This window comes from Drosophila novamexicana, unplaced genomic scaffold (genome assembly GCF_003285875.2).
Source record: "Drosophila novamexicana strain 15010-1031.04,08,12 unplaced genomic scaffold, DnovRS2.1 tig00000121-arrow-pilon, whole genome shotgun sequence".
In the NCBI taxonomy this organism is placed as follows: domain Eukaryota; kingdom Metazoa; phylum Arthropoda; class Insecta; order Diptera; family Drosophilidae; genus Drosophila; species Drosophila novamexicana.
In genome coordinates this window covers 796923-821393 of record NW_020824773.1, presented here as the reverse complement: position 1 = coordinate 821393, position 24471 = coordinate 796923, and the positions used below count along the sequence as shown (strand labels likewise).

Here is a 24471-nt window from a genome sequence, read left to right as displayed (position 1 = left end):
TAGTTAGCTTTTTAACCCAAACCATGTGTTTATTTAAATGTGGTTTGGTTGAAACCAATATTTTTATTTGAATAATTGAAAATAGTTAATAAATGTATATTTCGTTCAGACATTGCGCAAGCAATAGTTTTCAGAACAGAATATGAATAATTAACCAATATTTATATATATATATATATTTTTTTTTGTTATATATAAACAATAATTACTTGAATTGTTCTATTAAAACTTTTAAGATGTGGAAAACCTGTGCTCACAACGGAACCTTAAGGCCAGGCATGGCCCTTTTGATCCTTATTGATCCTTCCGGAAAGTTGAAAGCTTTCAGAAAAGCCCGAGATCGATTCAGCTTTAAATTTGTGGCGAAATTAAACACACAAATTTAATGTATTTGGATTATTATTGCAGTTCCGTATAGCAGGGAATATTGTTTTGCCCGTCCACAGCTTATAGTTCAATTTTATGCCATATCCAGACACCGACAGCATTTCGTATATGCAGCAAGTCCTGGTCAGAGCATTTTAATAAAAAGCAAAAATGCAATTTGCAAATGAACAATAATAAAATGAAAACAAGAAAAGTTACGGGACACTGAACAAACCCAAAAAGTACACATAAAAATAAATAAAATAATGAAGAAAAAAACTCCAGTGAACCCTAGAGCAAAGCCTGGGGTCAATAGCAAAGCGCCCTCTCACAGACTCATAAATATTAATGCGTATTTTTATTTAATGTGCCCGAGTTTTTAAAGCAATATTTAAATGTGATGGCTGCTGTCTAGTCTGGCAATGTGTGTGTGCATTTACCTCCAAAAGTGAAGCTAGATAAATGTATTCACACATTCTTATAGGCCAGCATGCATGAGAATTGTGGAAAATAAATATCCAGTGCATAAATATTAATAATAATCATATTTAAACGCGGAACATTCATGGCGTCTGCGTCAGCCGCAGTTGTGCGGCATACAAATTTAAATAAATAAATTCAAACACACACATAAAAATACCTATACATATATATATATATCTGTAGCTGTATCTTTGTCTGTATCTGTATCTACATACGCATTTCCATGTATTTGAGATATATTTTTAAAAAATCAAAACGACAAATCTCGCGGCGCTTTCGTACGTTGCAGCCCATTTTGAAATACAACAGATGCCGGCGTCGACGCCGACAGCGACGCTGGCGTCGACTGCGCACGTCTGACAGCTGCAGGCAGCGATCGGCCAGCCTCAGCCAGCTCCTCGCTTAGTTCCACGTCGTGTTTCAGTGCGCCCAGCCACGAGCCGAACGCGAACAACAATTTTGAAATATCTTCCAAATTCTTTAGCAACGCGTTCCTTGGAACTCATATAATTTATATAATAAGCAACGCTGTGAAAGTGAGTGAATTGCCAAAGAGAATACCCTGTAAATATATATGAAAGGATTTAAACAAGCATCTCCTCAATATTCCATTCCCTAACAGCCGCTGCAGCAGCATCAGCAGCCGCCATGCAGGTCTTCGATAACAATATGGTAAGTAAATATATATATACACTTATATCCGCCAGTTCCGTAAAGCGCATTATTTACGTAAGCCCAAAGCCAAATTGATTGCGGCCCAAACAGGCAGCCGCACAAAGCAAACTGTGTACCTAGCCACACTTAGCCCAGTTAGCTTAACCCAGAAATGCCAATAGACAAATTCGCAAATTCGCCGTCGAAGCATTCATGGCGAACACGCCCATTTTGGCCAAGAAAATGTTTGCCGCTTCGGTCTGTTAACAAACATGCGGAACTCTTGAGGGCTTCAACGCGCCCCGTAAAATTAATTACAAAAATTCACTTAATGGCCAAGTTCCAACTGGGTCAACAGCTGCCAAGAATCACAAGTGCTATAAAAGTGCATCCCTATATATATATTTATATATATATACATACATATAAAGATATCAGAAAACTTTATTGCTTAAACCTAAAATCATTTATGACTGCCCGGTATAAGTTCTTATAATATGATTTTCAATTAATATTTTCCGAGTTTAGCCAAAATTCTTAACTTAGATCGACAAAAATTATAATTTTTTGTGAATTAAAATTATATTTATGAAATCATACTATATCCGCTCAGTAATTTGCGCAGTCGTAAAACGTTTTCCAATGGACCTTTACGAAATCTTTTCTTTTGGGTATTTTGCCAGAATTTTCCATTTGATTCCAATGAAAGCATTTCTATGCAAAACCCACACACAAAATGTTGTTTGCGGCATAGCTAAAAATATTTCCAAATCTTGGGCCTATTAATATTGTCCGACCCGGCGACAAACCAAACTGATTTACGGGCCCAACATTCACAAGTTTTTTTATAGACCCTCCCCCCGCCAAAAAAAAGAAAAGAAAACAGAAACTAAAAATTTTGCTGGCAGCTGAGCAACCAGATCAAGCATAATAAATAAAAATATTTGCTTAAAGCCAAGTAAAAGTTTTGAAAGATACGCATAGATTTTGTAGAGTTGCCACATATTTCGAAGGCAGCAAGAGTGCAGCGAGCAGAGAGAGACGAAGAAGCAGCAGGATTAGTGGATCACATCAGAAACATACGCCTACCAAAAACAAAAAAAAATTCAAGAAAATGAAAGAAAACTTAGGATTAGTGACAAGGTCAAACACATAAAAAGTAGAAGAAGGAGAGGGGGAGGAGCATAAGAGGCAGAACAACGATGACGAAAGACGATGACGCACAGATTTTTGCCACAGAGTTGCCACACATTTCAAAGGTTAACAGAAGTACAGGAGTCGCAGCATTTATACAGAAACTTGCGCCTACCAGAAGGGAATGCAAGCGAGTTAAAGAAAACTTAAGATTGATGACGAGTTGAAAATCACAAAAATAATAAGAAGGAGAAAGTGAGCAGAAGAAGAGGCACGATAACAATGACGAAATGACGATGACGCATAGATTTGATGGAAAATGCTTCCCCAGTGTTGTCACACATTTCGAATCGTGCAGGGAGGAGAGAGTAAGAAAGAAGCAGCAGGATTAGTGGATCAGATCAGAAACTTGCGTCTAATGAAAGAATGCAAGAAAATTAAAGAAAACTGAAAATTTGTGACAAGGTCAACACACACAAAAAGAAGATGAAGGAGAGGGGGGGGAAGACGAAGAGCCAGTACAACGATGACAATGTGGTCGACGCATTTGGCTCAAGCTCAAAAACAACAACAACTGCAACAACAGAAAGAAGAACGAGAAATCGTCGATTTCCTTTCAATTTATTTCGAGCTGGTGTAAAAATAGCCAGAACATTTTACAATTTGGCCAAAAATCAGCAATAGAATTGGTTTATTTTCGTGCAAATAAATCAATTGGCCGTATTTATGCAGATGCCACCATTTGATTATTTCACACAGTCGTTGATTTATGGGCGTGGATGCCTTTTAGCTAGGTCTGGGTCGCCCTAAACGGCCACTCTACATGCGCACTTACATTCGACACACACATGTGTATCTGTGTATCTGTTTTTGTGTGTGCCTTCGTGTGTGTGTGCGTGTGTACACATATGTCATGTGTAATTGCTATATGTCAATGTCAATGTGTGGGTGCGGCCATGATAGATGCAAACCGGACGTGCAGTTAGGGTTTTGCGGTTTTTCGTATGCAATTAAAATTTTCTATGCATCCTTCATTTCAATCGAATTCAATTATTCGCATATTGTTTTTATGATTAAGTGTATTTAGTCCGTTTTCATTTGGGCCCAGCACTTCCAAGAATTCCAAAAATGGCAAAATAGAACTTTAGCAGGCAAAGCTCTGTTCATAATGAAACTAGAAATAATTGCAGCCACTTAAATACATCAAAAGAAATTGAATTGAAATTAACATGAATTTATGCTCTTTTATTACACAGTAATTCAATGGAACTTAAATGTTTTCCTTGAAAATAAACATTAATGAGAAATTTATTCGCACGAATAATCAAGTTGTGTCCACGACTTTATTAAATCAATTATTAAAGTTCCATTCGTTGCACAAATATTTAATGAAAATGCTTGAAACACTTTAACGTGCTTACAAAAATGTATTTTAGTTGCTTAAAAAAAGGCGTTGTTATTTAAAGAGAAAAATCTAGGCGGAGAAAAATTGGCTAAAATTGTTGCTATTTAAAGAATGTCAACCTGGAGATTAGATAAACAATTTATGGAACTCAGTATTCTAATAAACTACCAGGGATTTTTAAAGAAATTCAAGAATCCAAATAAATTAGTTAAAAACATATATTATTTGCAAACGGAAGAAAAGGCAGGTTCTTAAAATATGTCTGTCTAATGGGGATTATCCTAAATAATATGAATGTCTACATAATTAAGAGTGAAGGCATTTGGCATATAGATATAAGCAAAATATTTGCAAGTTTTTATAAAGATAGGCTCAAAGTTTAAGCCTTTGTTTTTGTATTTGTAAAGCTCATAAGTGCCTGGACAATAGACTTGCAAATGATGAAAGGGTAAAGTTCGAATCAATATGAGCCAATTTGTGGTCAAGATATTTTACGAGAACAATTTCAAAAAAACCAATAAACAAATAAAAACAAAATATGCGACACTAATCTCTATGTAAACAATTGAACATATTTCAAGAGCACAGACCGCAAAGTATTCAGCGATTAATGACGCGCCAGAGAAGCAAACAAATTGTATAATTTAAATAAAAGCGCATTGTTTATTGAACCAAACACAAACAAAAGAGAAAAACAATTGTTTTTATAATGTGCACACAAATATTAGCAATTGATTAAACAACACATTTACCCATCACATGGGGCCGCAACATTTCGACTGTGAGCTTTCATCACACAGAGAACTGAACTGCCTGACTGGGGCAATGAATAATTGAATATTTTGCCACTTGTTGTCGCCCAGTCGAAAGTTCTGTCAGAGCATTCTAAATACTTATAAATTAATGATAAAAAATGTCGTATTTCAAGCCCGAAAAGTTATTCGACTTTTTTGTCCTCAGACGAAAGCCAAATCAGATATTCACGCTCATCGGGACAACGGATTAACTGGTTAAAGTAAAGCAAAAATCTTTTGTAAAAAATTTAAAATTCAATTGAGCCCAGACTTTGCTTATGAATTTTAAATAAATATGCAACTTGCTTTGTTACTTATTTAAATCCAAAATTCTAACTTATGCTGGAGTTGCTGAAGCTAAACAACTTTTACAAGATTGTAAAATACTTATTTTCGTATTTGGCTTAAAAACAATTGAATAAAGCTAATAAATATGGTAGGTCCTCTTAAGTGCACAAATATGTTGGAAAGCAAAAAAGATAAGAAAGCAAAAGATAATATAATTTTTCAAAGCTGATCAGATTTTAGTCTAGTTTTTACAATTATAAAAAAAGTTATTATTAAATTGCCTTTCAAATTGCATTTAATAATTACATTCAGAAAATGCTAATAATCGTTTTCTAATCAAGTGTACTTAGTACTAATTAAAGCTTTGTTATTTTTACTTTTAATTTCAGCGCCGCGCCTCGCGACGCGCCTCGTTGCGACGTGGCTCGATTTCGGCGCTGCCACAGAAATCGGCGGAGATTCCATGGGACATCTTTGAGCGACTTTTTATGCCGTTCCTGTTCTGCCAGGCGGCGGCCATTGTCAGTTCGCATCTGCTGCATGCGCTGAACATTTCCAATATTTCAACATTTGCGGTGTTCGTTTGGTTCGCCTTGTCCACGGTGGGAGCCGTGCTGTTTTATCATTTTGTAAAGGTAAGTCCACAGATTGCAGATGCAAACACCTTACGCATTACATTTGAATGCCGCACACGAGGCGATTCTGAGGAATGCCACAAGTCCATTTCAGACATTCTAATCCTTTTAACGCCGTCAGGCGGCAGGCAAACCACATTCCGGTTGCCCAGCCAGAGCCCAGGCCACATGCCAACACAGGCAGAGACAACGCCTGGAAGAGCGTTCGGTTTCAGTTTCGGATGGGACATAACTTTGGCTCATGTCTGGCTGCTGGCTGGTGACTGGTGGTAGCTGGGGCTTCTGTTTGTGTGAGCCTAAAAAAATTTGCATGTTACAAGTGCCAAACCGCAAAAATAACAAAGCGCATAGGCAAAAGGAATGGCCGGGCAGCAATAGTAGGCAAAACAAATCACTAGAAACTAAAAATAGGCAAAGCCAAGAACTCAGCACAAAAGGACACGAGTACAGCGCGGACTGACGACAAATAACTGAGCGACAGCTTTGGGGTTTTTTTTCCCCCCTTTAACCACCAGCGGCATTTGGCTGTGGATTTGTCCCTTGCCAAGACCCTCTTGGTCTTGTTTGATATTTTAGAACTGACTGCGAAATGAAAATAAAAACAAATAAATAAACAGCAGATAAGGAGCAGAGCAGAAAGACACAACATGCTACAACTGCTCGGGTAATGAATACAAATTTGAGTATATAAGAAAACCAAGCAGAGGAAAAGAAAATACTCGAAGTGCATTTGAAGTTACGCCAGAGAAAAGTGTTGAAAATTGCACAGAGCGCAAAATGTGGCAGCTCAAAGCTGAAAGCAGGAAAGTAAGAAATATAACACTCATAAGTAGAAGATAAGATGGAAATATGAATAAGTATAACAATACTTGATAAAATAAAAAGCTTAAAAATACACGTGCATGAAATGAGCTTAAGCTCAAAAAATAATAAATTTAAAGAGCTCCAAAGAAAAAACAGACTTGATATAGATAGTAGCTAATTCAGATATATACATGATTAAGAATATATATTGATCAAAAACTACATAGAGAAATACATACAAATATATTTACAGGATAATATAATATAAAACAAAATAATGAATTTAACTTATAAATCTAGGTCAATCAAAGAATATTTTATAAAGATTGAGGGTTTAAATGGTTGCTACTACAGCCGATTAAATATGCTTTTCAAATACAAGTGCAAATTACAAATTGAGAAAAAAATTTACAACAGTTAGATATCCCAGAGGCTTCCTTTTTGTTTGTTTTCATAAATTTCTATGATACCTACTTTGAGAGTATTTGTATGCACTCTGCTAACAGAGATCTCAGCTTAACACGAACATTGACCTTTAATAATAAATTTCTTAATGGTGAACGTGGAAAGTGGCCGCAGACTGTTATATTTGTATTTGGATTCGTGAGTCAGTTCATTAGCTGCCACATGCCACACACGTTTAATTTTCTGCTAGCACATTCCATTCGCATTTCATTCTCATTCTCATTTCGAATGATGTCAGTAAATATAGCTGTGATTTCGCTTTAGCTTTTATCTTCGCATGCAATTTGCTCTGCTCAAGACGAATTAACGTGCATGTTAGCCGCATAAATTGCCACATTGCGTATGCGCAATTTGTTTTACTTCAAACATATTTTTATTTGGCTGCTAATAAATGTATACGGCTGAGGCTGAGGGCAACTGTGTGTGCCGTCTGTCGGGCATTCGTTTCATTGTAAATCGGCGGAGATAATGCCAAAGTTATTTCTTCATTTGCTGGCCACTGGGCTTGAAATATCGATGGCGCCAAAAATGGCCATAAAAGGCGTCAGATAATTCAAATTTGCGTGCACTTTAATTAGCTTAACTGCCAGCAGGCTAACGCAGGATAAGGCAGGACACAATGCTGCTGACGTTGGCCATTTGCTGCCTGACTGGCAATTACAAGTGCTGCTGGGCCACATTTTATAGTCGTGCCGGGGCACGTAGGCAACATTTTGCAATGATAAGACAGCCGGACGTGTCCTGGCATGTGCTCGCATTGTCCTGGCAATTGCCGGCTGCTTTTCTACTAGCATGCGCGATATGCAACCAGGCATTAACGTAATAAGCAGCCCGGCCAACAGGATAATTAACAGCTGCAGCTGCAACTCTGGATGGAAACTCCTGCAGCAATAGTCAGACCAGCACTAGCACCAGTAGTAGCAGCAGCAGCAGCAGCAGGAACAGCCATGGAAACTTTCGTCCCTGACACTGGGCCACTCTTGACGTTGCTTATACGCAGCGTATGACCTCAGCACAAGGACGCTGCGACATGCTGACGCTGGCGATGCCAGTTGGCGCTTTAAATTCAATAAAAATAAAAACAAATATGCTTAAACAAATGGCAACACGCTAATACAATTGTGTGAGCTTTCCCGATGCCGAGACCAGATGCTGACGTCGGCGCTGGCAGCGTGTCGATGTCGTAAATCGAATACAGCCTCAGCTAAAGGCTAATCAAATGCGTCAAGGCTCGGCACGCATGCGACCTTTGCCATTTTCTGTAATTTCAAACGCATAGCTTCACAGCACACACACACACACTGTTAAATAACTGTCCGAAAGACAGACAGACAGCCTGGCAGATAGACATCCAACCAGATAGATATATAGCTACTTACTTAGCCGCAGCTTCGACATTTTCGAACAGTTCACTTAAAGTAACCAATGCACAGTGGAAGCTCTTTTCCTACATAATATATAATATTATTTAAACAAACTTTTGTCAATGTATTTTTAGCACAGATCGCATAGTTAACAGACTTTGACATTGATTATTCATTTTCTCAATTTATATTTTAAAAAGTTTTAAAAAATATATTTTATCAAGTAAGGTTAATATAGATAATCTATCGATTTTCTAGAAATACTTTTTACAATTATTTATAACTTTGTATTTTATTAGTAATGATTATTATTTGTTTATTTCTGCATAGTTTCCATTGAACATTGATCATTTTTTTAACTAAATTGTGGCTCTTCAATCTGAAATATTCAGAAATCTCTACAAGTCCAAATACATTTGGGACCCACTGTTCATTCCGTGCTAAGCTGCTCTGTGTCTATTTTGGGACCCAGCCACAGCCACATAATCGGTTTACAGTTGAGCGTCGAGCGTCGAAATGGGCGTCAACGCCCTGCAACGTCACCGGGACCAGGATCTTAAAGTGAAAATCAGCTCCTCTGCCATTAGGCCACAAAGCAAAATGATGTCGTTGACTTTGATTAGTTCGACTTGGCAACAACAACTAATAACCCTAAACGGCATTGAAAAGAGCGAAAACGCGATTCTTGCATGTCTTCCTATTTCTTTTTTTTTTTGCGTTGTTCCCAAAACAAATATTTAAACAAGTAAGAGGTTCTAGTCGGGAGCTCCCGACAAGGGGATACCCTGAACCCTCTTCTTCCAACATCAAATGCATATATATAATCTTTTTTAGAAGCTATATGTCAAGTTTGGTGACTCTAGCTCTTATTATTTACCAAAATTGCCCAAAAAACCGGATATCGATATAGATTTTTATCGATTGCTTGGAAACGGAGTAAGTTATCGATTATCGGAGACAAACTCGATCTGCGCAGGCACTAGGAGCACCTACATCTAAAAGTCTCAAGTCTCTAGCTCTTATAGGTTCCGAGATCCTTGCGTTCATACATACGGACGGACGGACGGACGGACGGACAGACAGACGGACATGGCTAGATCGACTCGGCTATTGATGCTGATCAAGAATATATATACTTTATGGGGTCGGAGATGCTTCCTTCTGCCTGTTACATACATTTGGATTTTGCACAAATACAATATACCCTTATACCCATTTTTAATGGGTTCAGGGTTTAAAAAAGGCCAACACAGAAGCAGGAATTTGTGAACCTTAAAATATTGCCAAAAATTTGACATACACAAAAATTTAAATTATATGGCAAAGTATTTGGTTGCTTCAACTAGTTTCAACTAGCTATTATACTCGTGTTTTGTTTCAAGCCTTGCTTTGTCATAGATTTTCATTACCAAATAAAATCATAAAGACATAGGATACTGAGCAACTGCCACTCTAGTTTCTTTTATTTCTGTTCTTAAATATTGTTTTTTTTTTTGTATTCCCTATATTCCATAGGTCCCTAATACAACGTGGCCTGTTCTTTGTGTATTCTTTTCGGCGTCGTTGAACTGTTTTGCTGTCACGTTTGATTGTTTTGCACATCACGTTGTGCATTTCGTTTTTCTGTCACGATTGTCAAATTAAATTACACGCACGCACACACACACGCACAGAGGCACGCACATGACATTCGGCACACGGCACACACGCACCTCGCCGGTCACATTTGGCAGCTGCTGACGCCGCGCCTGAAAATATGTAGCACAATTTGCGCGCAATGAAATGTAAATGCACAGCTAATGAAATGCTCATAAGTGCAGCCCCGGCTACATAGCGGCAATGCATTAGGCACTTAGGAACATTTGATATATGCCTTCTACTCGAATGCAGGTACAAGTGTCCTGTCGGCGTGTTACATTTCAGCTGCAGCGTCGCCAATTACACTTAGCATATTACGCATAATTAAGCTTTGCCCCGCAAGAGTTTCGCCCGGTGCCGCAGTGCCGGGTGCCGAAGTTCCCGGAATTAGACATTACTTATACGCCCCGTGTGTGCGCATTGTGTGTTTGCGGCGATGTCAACTGCCAGCGCTGTCGCTGTCGCAGTGTAAATAATTGAATTAATAGCTTCATGTAAGCGCCACTAATGAGCAGTTGCTTAACACGCTCGCTCAGTTAAGCCAGCTCCCCATTCGGTCTGCCGCCCAGCCTGACCAACCCGCTCAGCCCAACAACCCCCGCCCGCCGCACGCTAGCTGCCGCCCGCCACATTGTTTGCATATTTTAGAGCGTACTTAACTGACGTATTAAAATGTAATTGGCTGTGGCATCTGGAATTCTCTTTAACAGTTTTTAGCCCGGACGCGTGCTCTTTGAACTTTGCCGCCTCCATGCAGCCTCCACCACCAACCCCTCCGTCCTGGTTGGCAAGTTTACTCAACTGTCATAGACAAAGTTCCGGGCACACCTGAGCAGCAGAGCAACGGAGTTTATCCTCCACTTGTTGGGTTAGTTACTCAGTTGCCCGCCCCAATGGCAACCACTCGAGTAGCTAACGCGAGCGTTCCTCAAAGATCCCGCTTGAATTTCCGTGTGTGCGCAAAACTTTCAAATTGATGCATTGCCGCAGGTGAAATATATCTAAAAAGCTACGTTTCAGAGTGCAAGCAGGTGCAGGCAATGAAAGTTAATCAGATTGCTCAACTATATAACGATGGATATTAATACTTACAGAATTAAATAAAAACTTATGTGCAATCGAAGGTCCTTCAAGTCGCGCAACACATAAATTTAATTTATATTCTACGTAGAGAGTTTCATAACATACTCAGACTGAATATTATAGCCATTGCGTTTTAAATTTATTCCAAAGCTATGTAAAACGATGATTTATCCAAAAATGTACAATGTCGTTGCCACTTTACCTAAAGAATTATTGTAGTTTTACAACATTGTATATTTGTTTATATATTTGAATATACTTTTAAAACGTTTCTTATATTAACTCATCCTAGTTTTCTTATATCTGTAATTCTGTATTTTTGTCTAAATAACAAAAGTTTGTCCAATTCGGCACTCAAGTCAAGTTTCGAATAGTACTAAGATAAGTCCGTTATTCCAATCGAAATACATTGCATAAATTCAGCTGAGACTTGACCACTTACAATGTTACTTTAACTATGAAGGGACTTGCTTATCTCCCAAGCAGTTCACCTTGTTTTATACTCTTACAACAGGTATTTTAATTTTTTGCAAGTTCGGATCGGACCACTATGTCATATAACTGCCTTAGGAATTTACAAGCGACATTTCTTGTAAGAAAATAATTTTATTCTTTTAAGATATATCGGAATCGCTCGAAAAATGAGTTTCGGCAAGGGATACTTTTCGGTTTGACAAGAAATCTGCAAAAACATATAAGTTTTGAGCTTTGAGCTTCTCCCCACACATAAGTAAGCCTCTAAGCCATATGTGGACAAGGGTATTTCAACTTCTGCGTGCCGAACATGTTTCTTGTGTTTTTCTGATGTTTTTGCTCCTCCTTTTGGCCCCAGAGCAGCGTTCGCTTCCTGAAGAGCTGCGCACTTTGTCGCATTTACAGCTTCATAAAAGCTAAAGCGTTGACAAATTTTACGCTGATTTGTGTGTGTTTTCCGGGCACAAAGAAAAAGTTTCAGCCTGCAAAGTACAGGCACCATTGTCAATTATGTAGACTGCGTCCAGCTTTTCTAGTGGCACCCCCCTCCCCTACCAAACCTATTCCCGGCTCTACTGGCTCTGTGTGCTGTGCTCTCCTGGGCACATGCAACAATGGCGCAGCGCGCCGTTCGCTGAAGGGTACATAAAACGCGGCCAGTTCATGTTCTCATACCCAGACTTGTACACACACACACATCTTTACATCATAAAATGTCATTATGTGCGAAGCTGCGTTGCGTTGTGTTGCCTGTGTTTTTGTCCAGTTGCCACGTTTCTGTTGCCCGAGATCTTTTCCGTTACGTTTTTATGGTGTCGCGCGTGGCCTGTTGCTTCACACACGCACATACACACATACACACACACACACACACGCATGCACAAACTCATCCTCCAGAGAACATGTTAAGGCAAGGTCGTTGGCGTGCCCGGCCTGACAATGGCTAAAACGAAGGACATGCCTCATGTGGCCCATACGCGATTGCGTTTCTAAGAATTGCACGCCATTAAAACGCCTTGACAACTCGCTGCTCTCTGCTCTAACTTGCTGACTGTTGACTATTGACTGCTGACTGTTGAATGCTGACTGTTGACTGCAGTCTGTTTACTGTTTTCCGTTCAACAATTTGCTGCGCATTTCAGTTAAATGAAAAACCAATTGCACATGACACAGCCGCAGCCACAACGCCAACGCCAACGGGCCAAAGGTCATGTGCGTGGCAAATGGCAAAATAAGCAAATGATTGGCAACAGCAGCCGAGCAGAGCCAAAGAGTCAGGTAGTTGAGCAGCCAATAGCCACCCAAAAATCAGAAATTGCATCGCATTTGACATTTGCATTCGGCTGTCCTCCTCTACCCCTGTCAGCCGCACGGTCTCTCTCTACAGCTGCACAAAGCGCGTCACCGCTGTTCATTAGGTCGAACCCAAAGCCGTGGACTATGCCGTGTCCGAAACTGCAACCATAACCACACAGTGGTTAACATTGTGCTATGGAATAGACCTTTGGTCATCGCATGTGCATCAGCTGATGTGGTGCTGTTGCGTTTCACATGGCAGCCGTCAGCTTATGAGCAACCAACTGGGTTATTCGGCACCTAACAATCTTCGTTTGGGTAGAGAATTAATAGCTTGAATTAGGGCATGATATGAGCACCTACTTGGATCAGGACGTGAGCCAAGGACTGTGGCCAGGCATAATTACACGAAAATAGACCTTGAAGAAAACTTAAGCTATGGTCATAATCATGACAATCGATTATTCTGCTTTCTATGTGTAGCAGGGAACTTATTTACCGGCAATTTGTCAAGAAATATTTGGTAGACATTAAATATCGACGGAACTTGCGCTTTTCTTATTTTCTTTTGTTATTTGATACGTTGTTGGGTGTCAAATATGGGTCAAAGGCTATTTATTTATTTATAGAAGTTTATTCTTCAGCTTGAAGATTCACACCGCAAGAGTAACATGGGCGGAAACTTTTGTTTCCAACACTTAGTTCATTATTCGATGCACTTGAAAGATATTTTTTAATAAAAGTGGAGATCAAGACGGGTAGATTTCAATTCACCACTGGCATATCTCATCATCGAGGTTACTGGATCATGTCCAAGACGAGCCATAAATATCCACTATATAAAATAAACACATTAACATTTACAATATAAATATATTTATATTTAATTGAGTACTTAATGACTGACTGAAGTAAAGTTTTCAATGAGAAAGTGTTAATTTTAATTACCTTTTATACATATGTGTGTTGAGCAGCTGATAAGTTCTCGTTTGACTGGCAATTATGCTGGATATCCAAAGCCAACATCCACTTAATATGCATTTTATGCATAATTATCGTCTCTCAGCACTTAGGTCTGGCTTGAGCAGCCTTAGTAAAGTAAAGAGCTTCACAAGTTTACCCACAGAGTATGCTCCATTTAGTCTTTAGATATTGCTCTAAATATTAATTAACACAAACGCCGGGGGCGCCATTTGTAGCCTGGCAACTGTGAAAACTAAACAAAAGCTTAACCAAAATATAATCACAATTTAAATATAGATAAATTTTCATAAAGCAGCACGCACACACAGAGAGAAAAGGAGAGAGAACGAGAAAGAGAAGGAGAAAGAGAAAAAAACATTTATAAAACCTTTGTTGAAATATGTGTGAGCTTGTGGCATGTAATGAGTGACTGACTGGCTGCCACAAAGTCAAAGGCTTTGCGTGTTGTCTGCCACAAGAGCTGAGTCGCGGCAAGTTGGGAAAACAAGCTGCAAATTGGCTCAGGCTTAAACTAGACAACGTACAACGCCTCGTATGCGCAATGCGAAAAGCCTTTAATGCTTCCAACGCCTATAAAAGTGTATGTGAATGTGAATGGCGTAAAGTTGCCAGAGGCTTTCACTTAGAGCTGGGCGCGACATGGCTTTATCCAATATGCCACGATATGACCTGCAACGGAGGAGACAAGATTGAGGATCCTAACCATGAGAATCCTTTCCTTGCCATGTAATTCCACTTTCACAATTTTCCATTGGAAAGAAGTATTTGTCTTTCCGACTAATGGGCTAAGGATTCTGCTAAACGAAAGCAAATGTTTCGCTCGGGATATAATAATATGCAACACCTGGGCAATACGCTTTTATATCACATACTTTTGTATGTGTATATGTATGCAACTACTGAACTCCTTAAATTTCTCGCTTAATATCGTACAACGACATACTATCTTCTAGGCGGGATGAGCCTAATGCTTAGCATGTGCTTAGTCGTGTCACGACTCGAATCTAATAAGCTGCTGTCACCTCTATCCCTCCACTAGTAGGTGTGTGTGTGTGTGTGTGTGCGTGCGTGTGCGTGCGCCTGTGTGCTATAGAAAAAACACATAAATGGTTTTTAACTTTCCAGTTAATTAGTTTATTAATTTACACGTTCAATGACTTTTGGCGTTTGCTTCCTTTCGTTTATTTGATATATTCAACATTTCCAGCTTTGCTGCTGCTTCTTCTCTTTGTTTTCGCCCTGCACTTCGCGTGGATTTTAGTTTGTTGTCACTTTTTGGGGGTTTTGTGTTTTTGGAATGGGCTACGCTGTTGTTTTTTGCGCGGCTATTTTTAGAAACTGATTTAATATGCGTGCATGCGTGTGCGTGTGCGTGTTTCCCTTAAATTTTTTTTTATATTACTTTTTGTTTTTCCCTTCTTTTTTTTTTTATTTTCGTTGCGGTTGCCTTTTGAGCGCTTTGTTTCAGAATTTGCTTTGGCGCATTTCGTCGCCTTGTTCATAATGGCACTGTGAGGACAATTTGTATGCGGTTTGTACGCCATTTTTCACTTAAACCCTGCGACCGGGCGCCACGCATTCCACTTATGTAGATTTATAGGGGGTTCTCGGGCGGTCAAGCGTGTATTTTCCCTGCTTTTCTTTTTCATTTTTATTTTTTTCTTCATGCGAATTGCGTTTGCAAGTGAAGTGCCTGTGGGTGGCAAGAAGAGCGACAACGCGCATAAAAAAACACATATACATATAGATAAAACAATGCGCCAAAGAGCGCAAATGGGAATGAGAGCGGCAAAGATGGCAACGCTCTCATTTCTCTTTCACTTTTTATCACTCGAGCACTCAGCCCGTTGCCTACAATTTATTTTTCTTTGCAAAAAGCTAAGACTCGATGCTGCATGTGTACCAAGGAGCTGGGAAAAGTTTATTAAAACTTGGAGCCAGTTTAAAAATGGGCTTTATTTGTTTTTTACGTTATCTTCTTCTTACTAATTGCTTGGCAACAAATTCCATCAAGCTTATTATTTACTAAAATATTCGATTTGAATTTAAAACTAATAGATATTTTGTTGCCAACAGCTCAAAATAGCTTGAATAAAATAATAATGGCAAAAATAGTTTGAGCTTTCAAGAAGATCTTCGGTGGAATATTATTCTGGAGTAGTCAGCCCTTAAACTCGGGGAGTATTTAACCAGTTTGTACTGGCGGGCAATATATTTTATTTGTTAGGATTGTCAGATATATAATTGGTTTCAAATATAAAAACTATCTTCCCCATTTAACTTATTTCAATATCTCATCCAGCTAAACAATCGGACGTACATACAACTTAAATCCAAAGCATCCCTTAAGAACATCCTATTGCTTAAGAACAAATATTGCTTCTAATGTATAAATATTTTATAAAAGCTTAAAAAAATCGCATTTCTCGGCCGTGATTCACTCGGAATGTATTTCATGTTATTTCATTTAATTTTCACATATCCATGGGCTTATTTACCTTTTTCTATAATTTATTTTGTATGTTCCGGCATCTTTTAACTCTCGCCCAATATAAACACTCATATTTTTCTCAAAATATTTACAGCTGGCTGGCCCCAGTGTCCACGACTATGGACTACGCTCTAAACCCCTGATAGTCATAAATTTGTAACTCGCAAATGAAGCCCCAACCATGTGCTCGGGTTCATGTGTGTGCTGCTGCTTGTCGTCGTCGTTGTTATTGTTGTTGTTGTTTTTGTTGTTTACATTTTGCACGCATAACTTTCAACACACCCACGCAGAGAAAGTGCCAACCCCGACTTGGTCGCTTAGTTAAATGCGTTAGATTATCCGGTTGCCCCACTCAGTCCCTTCTACACTCTTCACCTGGCCTGCTTTAAGGCACAATTTGATTTCATGAAATGCTGCTAACTTGTTGCAGTTTGCACATTAGGGCAGCATAATGCATTATACATACTATACAAATATTACGTATACGCCGTGTGCGCATGTTAAAATTAATGAATCTTTCGCCCAAATCCACGCCCACGGCCCAGCCAAGTCCCATGGCTTTGGTTGGCGCCTATTGGCAGCAGTTGGCGGCAAATCGCGTGCCAGTCGCACATTTATCAAATTTGGCTAAAAGTGCGCGCAAAATGTACCCATAGCCCGGTGCCAGTTGCTACTTGCTGGTTGCAGGTTGTAGGTTGCTGTTTGCTGGTTTCTGGTTGCAGATAACACCTGCTGCGCAACGCTGCTCGTAAATCTACTGCTCTTTGCAATTAAAATGCAATTGAGGATGCATTTAAGTAAAACGCAATTGATGCCCCTTCACAAAGCCGGCGCATTTCCGCTTAACAATAGTTCCGCTCCGACTACGGCCACGGCTACGGCTACGGCTACGTTTGCAACGCGACCCGACTCACTTTGGCTGGAAAGAACAGCTCTGTTAAATGCCCGAGTTGATTGACACATGCCCCCCCACAGCGACTGCGACTGCGACTCTTGGTTGTTGGCTGTTGGCTGTCGGCTGTTGCCTATTTTGGGGCATGCAACTTTCGTCTATTTTGGTAACGTTTATAAAAAGCCAATGCGAGCGACGTGCAACCGCATCCTGCCGTGTTTACAGACACACGACATGACTGCCACCTTAAAGGCACACGTTGCGATGCGTCCTTTGGTTGTTTGCCCCGCCTGCACCTTCTCCTTTTCCTGAGCTGACGACACGGCTCTAGTCAAACGTTGTGTCGGCCTCTTTATGCCTTGCACGTAGCCCAACTGCACTTTGTCAAAACTTTTTATGCCTGTTTTTTTTTTTTTGCTATTTTGATTTGGTTTGCTTCTTTTTTTGTTTTCCACTTTCACTTTTCTGTTGCAGCACAAAAAGCTGTTAAAGTGGTGCGACAAGGTGAGAAAAGCGGGAAGTTCAACTGATAATTGGCGACAGGCTTGAAGATCCCCTTAGGTCGTTCTGTTGTAGCAAGCAACTGGATTTTTAAAATACAATTGATTTTTTGTAATTAATATGCAGAGTTTATTAAGAATTCGGAGTGGCATTATAAATATGAAAAACTCAAGCTGCCTGTCTCTAGCTAAATGTTGCATATTTATTTTATAAATATTTCTTTAAAGTTTATAATTTAATAATGAGCTTAAAAATTAAATCAGTTTTTTTGCTTTTTTCATTATTTTTACATGCGTTATATATAATTATTGAGTGAAAAACGTGAATGCATTCCCGCATATTAAACGTAACTGCTTATACAATTTTAAAATTGGCATTTTCTCATTGTAACAAAATCCAGCACACAATTCGTTAGATAACTCGTTAGATCTGTTGCAAATATGAAAACTATTTGATGAACAAACTTAAAGCCGTTTTTAAAGCATTCACGTCGACTTCCTTGGCCTTGCCCTCGCTAAGAGCTTAATAAAAAATGCAATTCAATGCGAAACGTGATCGATGTGTGGAGCATTGCATAGAGCGGCGCTTGAAAGGAATCTAAAAATAAAACCCCAACGCTCGATGCACTTTACGAATTTTCTTGTATACTTTGTACAAACTGTTGCAGGCTGCCCTCCCCCCTGCTACACCTCGCCAGACATGGACAGCATTTAATTGACTCTAAATATTTTGTTGCGCGGTTTTTTGCTCGATTTTAATTGAGCAATTCCCGTTAAGTCAGCACTGGTTTTTGTTACTAGCCGCAATTTACTCGCGCAAACTTTAAAGTAATTTCCAGCAAAACCGCAATAAATTTTGGGTGGCTAAGCAAAAAAGTAATGCCAGTGGATACTGGCAGCCTGGCAGCCTTGCAGCGGCACGTAGCAGCAGCAGAAGCAGCAAAAGTTGACCAAAAGTTTATGGCAAAAATAAGTAAAGTCGCATAAAAAGCAACAACCACAAAACAGCAGCTGAAAAACTTGTCGCTGCCTTCGACCAAAACTTACAAAACAGCTGACACTTCGGGATATGGTGTGGTGTATGGGTCACAGGAACCTCTGACTCCTGTCCGACCATAGTTATTTCAATTTTTATTAATGCCACAGATTTGATAAGCCCACACCTTATAGCCACCAATAAAATGTTGGCCAGTCTTAATGGGTGTCAACAGCATAGCCAATAATAATGCGCAGACAACGAGGCTTCTCTGTGCTTATTCCAGTTTTTTTTCGCTTCTGCTTCTTTTTTTAACAATTTTACGAGCACTTTATAACCGTTTAATAGCTTGAACAATGAGCTTGGTCCCCCGGTGCCCAACTTCAGCTTGGGCTCACAATTGACGCACTAGAGACGCACCACTTGAGCCGTTACCAATACTGTGACAAACTATTACTATATATTGGCTAATGGCATGATGAATTATGGCACCACTACCACCAAAGGCAACCTAGCTCTTGCCCACTACCCTTCAGCCTCCTGTCTCTCTGCCTGTTTGTCTAGCTGTCCAGCTGTCTTTCTTTCTGACTTGACTTGGACAAACTGCGATTTTTCTTTGTGCCAAGCATCCGATACACCCACACATAGGCAGTCACACACACACACACACACTTTTCTATACCATGTAAGCCACAAGGCGCGTGTGTCTAATACGGAAGTGTCAATGCACACGTTTTGTTCCTATGCTCTTCTTTTCTTAGTCTATTTTGTGTATGAGTGCGTGTGTGTGTTGTACATGTGTGATTGGGTGTGTGTGTGGGTGTGTCTTGCTAGCTCGAATTTGCGCATGTATTTGTTTCGCAGTCAGTCGGTCAGAGCTTAAGACGGAACCAACTAATAAAATATTGCCCCTTGAAAGCGAAAATACTTTTTCTGCACTCAACTATCAGCATACAAAATGCTATAATTACGATAATTGAGACAAACTAAAAATGAAATTTACGAAGAAAATATTTGTACAGCACTTCAATAAATTACCGCTCAAATTAGTTTAAGAGATTTAATAATTATTCAACTGAAGTTTTAGATAAATGTATTAATTCTCAAAAAAACATTTTACCTCATAATTTTACATAACCTGCATGCAAAAAATTCATTTATTATGTTTATGGATAAAATTAAATTATATTATGTATTTTTTTATAAAATCATCTATCTAACCTTTTTTATCCTCGTTGTTCAGAAGATCTATAGTAAAAATTTAATTAAAAAGAAAATTCCAACTTTAAAAGCCAACGAGTTATGCGCACTTTTATTATTTATTTCCACTTTGGAAAGTTAAGAAATATGCAAAAGAAATATTGACGCGCGCTTGTTCGCTTGCAAAGTTGATGACAGCTGCCTTGAACATTAATTTTGCTAAAGGATAAATAGTGAGGCTTCAACAAGTTGGCAACTCTTTAACGGGCAGTTGGCAAAGCGGGCGGATTGATTAAAGAGCAGATGGAGAGTCGATTGCAAACTAAACGAACTACTCTTTTAAAGAAGAAACCCTAGAAAGCATCTTCAATTATTTATGATTTTTATGAGCTAACAAAAATATATTTAAAGAATTTCTTCACACGAAACTCAATGCTCTTGGTAAAGACCTAAGCATCTAAATAAGCAGCTTCCGCTGACTTGAACTGACTTGACAACAAGTTAAAGTATGTTAAACTTGTAACGAACTTGAGCGACAGCAGCTCGAAAGCTACAAATGTGTCTAATTGACTCTCACTTTCAGGCGTAAATGTATCTTAAATTAGGTATGTCCTTTTATACAAAATCTAAAAACATTCTTGGCAGCTCGATAAGGTCAAATGTCTCACATTACCTAAGCGAGAAAACAGTGCTAGCTAATTGCCCACTTTTAAATACACCCACACAAACTTATATAAATAGGCACATTTATCAGACACAGTAAACAAAGATACAACTCGATTAATAGCTAATTGGTTGTACAATTATTGAACATTAATTAATTGACGGCTTCAGGAGGCTTCTCACAAAAGGTGAAAGAATCACAACAAAAGTTGAATAAACCAATTGTTTTGTTTGTCCATTGACCTATTCAGGTTTCTGCTTCGGGCAAGGGTGTTTTAATCACCGGCTGTGACTCGCCATTGGCCTGGTATCTGGCCAAAAAACTGGATGATCTGGGCTTTACAATCTATGCGGGCTTTAACACGCCCATCGATGACTCGGACGAGGCCAAAATACTAAAGGAGGAGACCTCGGGGCGCATGAAGTTGCTGCACGTGGATGTTACCTCTGAGAAGAGCGTAAGTCTACAATAATGTTGTTGCAGAGCTTTTGGCGGCAATGCTTTTAGCCTGGTTTCATACCTTATCCATTCCAAACTCTGTTGGCAGCTTTTGGAAGCTGCGCGATATGTCTCCCAACATTTGCCGCATGGCGCTGAGGGCCTGTGGGCTTTGGTGCATGGCGCCCATTGGATTGCCCTCGGTGAACTGGAGTGGATACCATTCGCAGTGCTGCGCAAAAGCTTGGATCTGAATCTACTCGGTAAGAGATGGCGCCACTGTGTGCTTTTAAAAAAGTCCTTTCGAATGGATAATTCAAATTAATAGTTAGCTAAAGTGCACTCTTGAATATATTAGTGCAGCTGGAAAGAGTTTTGAACTCCACCTCTTCTCCCTTCACTTATCTCATTTTACGATTCTTCTTCCACACTTTAAGGAGCCGCGCGTTTGACTCAAATCTTTTTGCCCCTGGTGCGCCGCGCCCATGGACGTGTGGTATTCCTTACCTCTGGCCTGAATCGTGTTCCGTCACCGGTGCGTGGCATCCAGTGCGCCACACAGGCCGCCGTGGACTGTTTTGCTGCCTGCCTGCGCCAGGAGATGCGCACACGCGGCGTGGATGTGTCCGTGGTGGCGGCGGGCGAGTTTGCTCCAGGCAATGGCTGGTTGAACGAGACGGAGCTGCGCGAGCAGGTAAGTCGCCAAATTCCATTGACAAAGATTGCACAGGCAGCCAACCTTTAATGCACCTGGCCATTTCGTGCTTAATGACAAGGACATGGCAGAGCATAGCTTGCCTTAGCTTGTTCCAGTTTTTACGATAATGCCCCAGTTGGGCAGTCCAAAGTGGGGATGGGGGCGGGGGTGGGTTTCATTAAAATAGTTGCAGATGGCCGACATGAGTGAGGGGCTCATTAAAACTCTTGTCTGCTTGCAGGCCAAGCAAATGTGGAATCAGCTGTCCTCGGAGCAGAAGAAAACCTACGGCGAGGACTACTACGAGGCGGCCATGACATCCGTGGAGAAATACTCGCGCCAGGTAAGCGCCTAATCCCAGCCAGAGCTTATCTACATTGTATATGTGGCACGCTAACGAGCGCTTCATCCTCAGGCCGCTGACATTCAGCCTACGCTACGCGTGCTCATCGATGCCGTGACTAGAACGTTCCCCATGGCCCGCTACACGCCCGTGACTGCCAAAGAGAAGCTGCAAATATTCCTGGCGGAGCACTTGGCGCCTTCGCTGTACGAGTCCATCTATGGCGAGCAAAAGAAATTTGTCTACTGAGCGTTATCCGTTTCTCGCCCATCCCCCAACCCCCACCGTCACCCCACTTGTCGACGCCCACGCACATTGTTTCCGTTCCCCGAAATTTTTATTGTTTATCTATTGCTCCGCTACTGTCTAAAGCGCATTTAAAATGAAGCAACGCGTTGTCGCCCATTGAGCATTTAGCATTTCTCTCTTATATACTATATATCTCATACACATAAACTTTTCTGATTTTTTTTATGAAAATATTGTGCGTCAGTAGAATTTCACATTTGTTGTGCTTTCTTTTTAGTTTCTAGCGTGAATTGTAATACATATACATATAACGATAAATAAAACCAATGATAACATTAACAGGCATTCATTATTTATATTGTTTACTTTCTAAGATTCAATTAAAAAGGGAAAACAGCATAAATATCATTAATTGACGTGCAAGATAAATAATTCAAGAGTACATTTACGTGAAACAATTAAATGTGTTTTAGTCGGGTGTGCCCAACTAGGAGTTACCCTGAACCGAACATGGAGCTGATGTTACATACATACACGTGTGCTTCTTCTCGCCTTATTGCGAGACTACAAAAAAAAGGTTCTGTAATAACTTCGGTGTTTCTAGCCCAATATTTATGAAACTTTTAGGATATAAATTTGACAACCAAAACCCGAGGCTATACATCGAACACCCATTTTCTTGGCAGCAGCTGAGGAATGTATCCATAGACGAAATATTCTAAATGTGTGTATACTATCCGCGAGCTTACATAACTAATTTACAGACTCTGGCTTCTACATTTATCGAGTGATGCTTAAAAGAAAAGCCAGCTTTTAAAGTATTTATTGATTTTATTAAAAAGAGATGATAACCTCCAGCTGTGTCTGAAGTTCGATAATATACCATATAGTTAAGACTTTGAGTCTTTCTTATTTGTAATTGCTGTGATCGACGGGACACGGCTAGGTCGACTAAGTTCATTTTACTGATCATAAATATGTATCAACCCTGTCTTCGCATAGGCCTACATCAAAAACCGGTTATTCAGTCAGTCAAAATGAAAAGCAACTAGATGATCATGTTTTCTAATTGAATACATTGATTGACTCTTCCTTAATTGTCTGGTCAGAGCTGTGAGTGCATTGTCTGGCGTATATCTGTATCGCCCGCTGCTGTTGCTGTTGACGTGACGTCTGTTCAGTTACAGCTGGAAATCAGCACTCAAGTGCATTAGCCACGCCCACACACAGCTGCCGCGGCTACTTTCGGTCGGATGGGTAAGCTTAAGTGCAACTCGAATGCGCATTTCGCACGCCAGCTCAAACAAGTGGTCCGTGGACGGGAAGCAGCATATAAAAATAAATTCAATAAATATTTAATATGTTTGATTCAGCAACAATGACAGCAGAATCGCATTTTAGCAGCACTTTCCACCGCCAAGGCCGGAGCTCAGGTGAAAAAACAAACTCTCCTGACAGCTCAATGAGCTGTGCCGTGTGCCGGGACGCGGAGGCTGGTATAGGGCGTATAAAACTAACGGTAACAGATACTAAGAAGCGCATAACTTTTGCATAAATCTCTCATAGTTGTTAATGCAAACCGCGCCTGGCAGCCCCGAGTTCCCAGTTCCCAGTCCCTAGTTGCCAGCTTCCAGCTGGCAGTTGGCAGTTGGCAGCCGTCGCACGTTCGAACTTTTCGACAAACAAAAAAGAAAATGCAAACAGAAAAAAGGCTGCATGGGAAATGAGCTGGTTAGCTAAAAATATATATACAAAAGAAACAAAAAAGAGCACAAAAACTGAACGCAAACACCAGCGCGACCCTGGCAAGATTGAACACTGACCGCTGGCTTGCATATGTATGTCCGACTAATCCCAGACATACATACGCCAACGTATATCACTCACGCCTTCAGATTTTACCTTTTGCTGTCCCACACATATTGCTATCTATCGAATTTATGTGTGTGTGTGTGTGTGTATGTATATGAATCCAAATCTATTGTCCCTTTGGCCGCCAAACCATATTTCTGTGTGTGAGTCGTGTGTGTGGGCTGATAATTTGTCACATTCTGTGTAGCATACCAATAGGGGCTCGAGTCATGCGTTAAGATAAGCTTATGCGACAGCTTGATAGGTTCTGCATGACAACTGCATTAAAATTTAAAAACTAAT

The 24471-nt window shown here is 40.0% G+C and overlaps 1 protein-coding gene across 2 annotated transcripts; it reads left to right on the top strand.

The window, feature by feature from the left end:
* The first annotated feature begins 1275 nt into the window (after positions 1-1275).
* Positions 1276-22647, top strand: LOC115757828 (D-beta-hydroxybutyrate dehydrogenase, mitochondrial). Of its 2 annotated transcripts, none has more exons than XM_030698253.1 (8): positions 1276-1385; positions 1472-1521; positions 5514-5759; positions 20841-21047; positions 21138-21291; positions 21466-21722; positions 21967-22068; positions 22141-22647. In XM_030698253.1, exons 2-8 carry the CDS (start codon positions 1498-1500, stop codon positions 22315-22317), a joined length of 1167 nt encoding a protein of 388 aa, XP_030554113.1. In that variant the 5' UTR covers positions 1276-1385; positions 1472-1497; the 3' UTR covers positions 22318-22647. The 2 variants fall into 2 exon arrangements, with proteins under 2 accessions (XP_030554113.1, XP_030554112.1); XM_030698252.1 differs by having other exon boundaries at positions 1276-1413.
* Positions 22648-24471: the final 1824 nt, after the last annotated feature.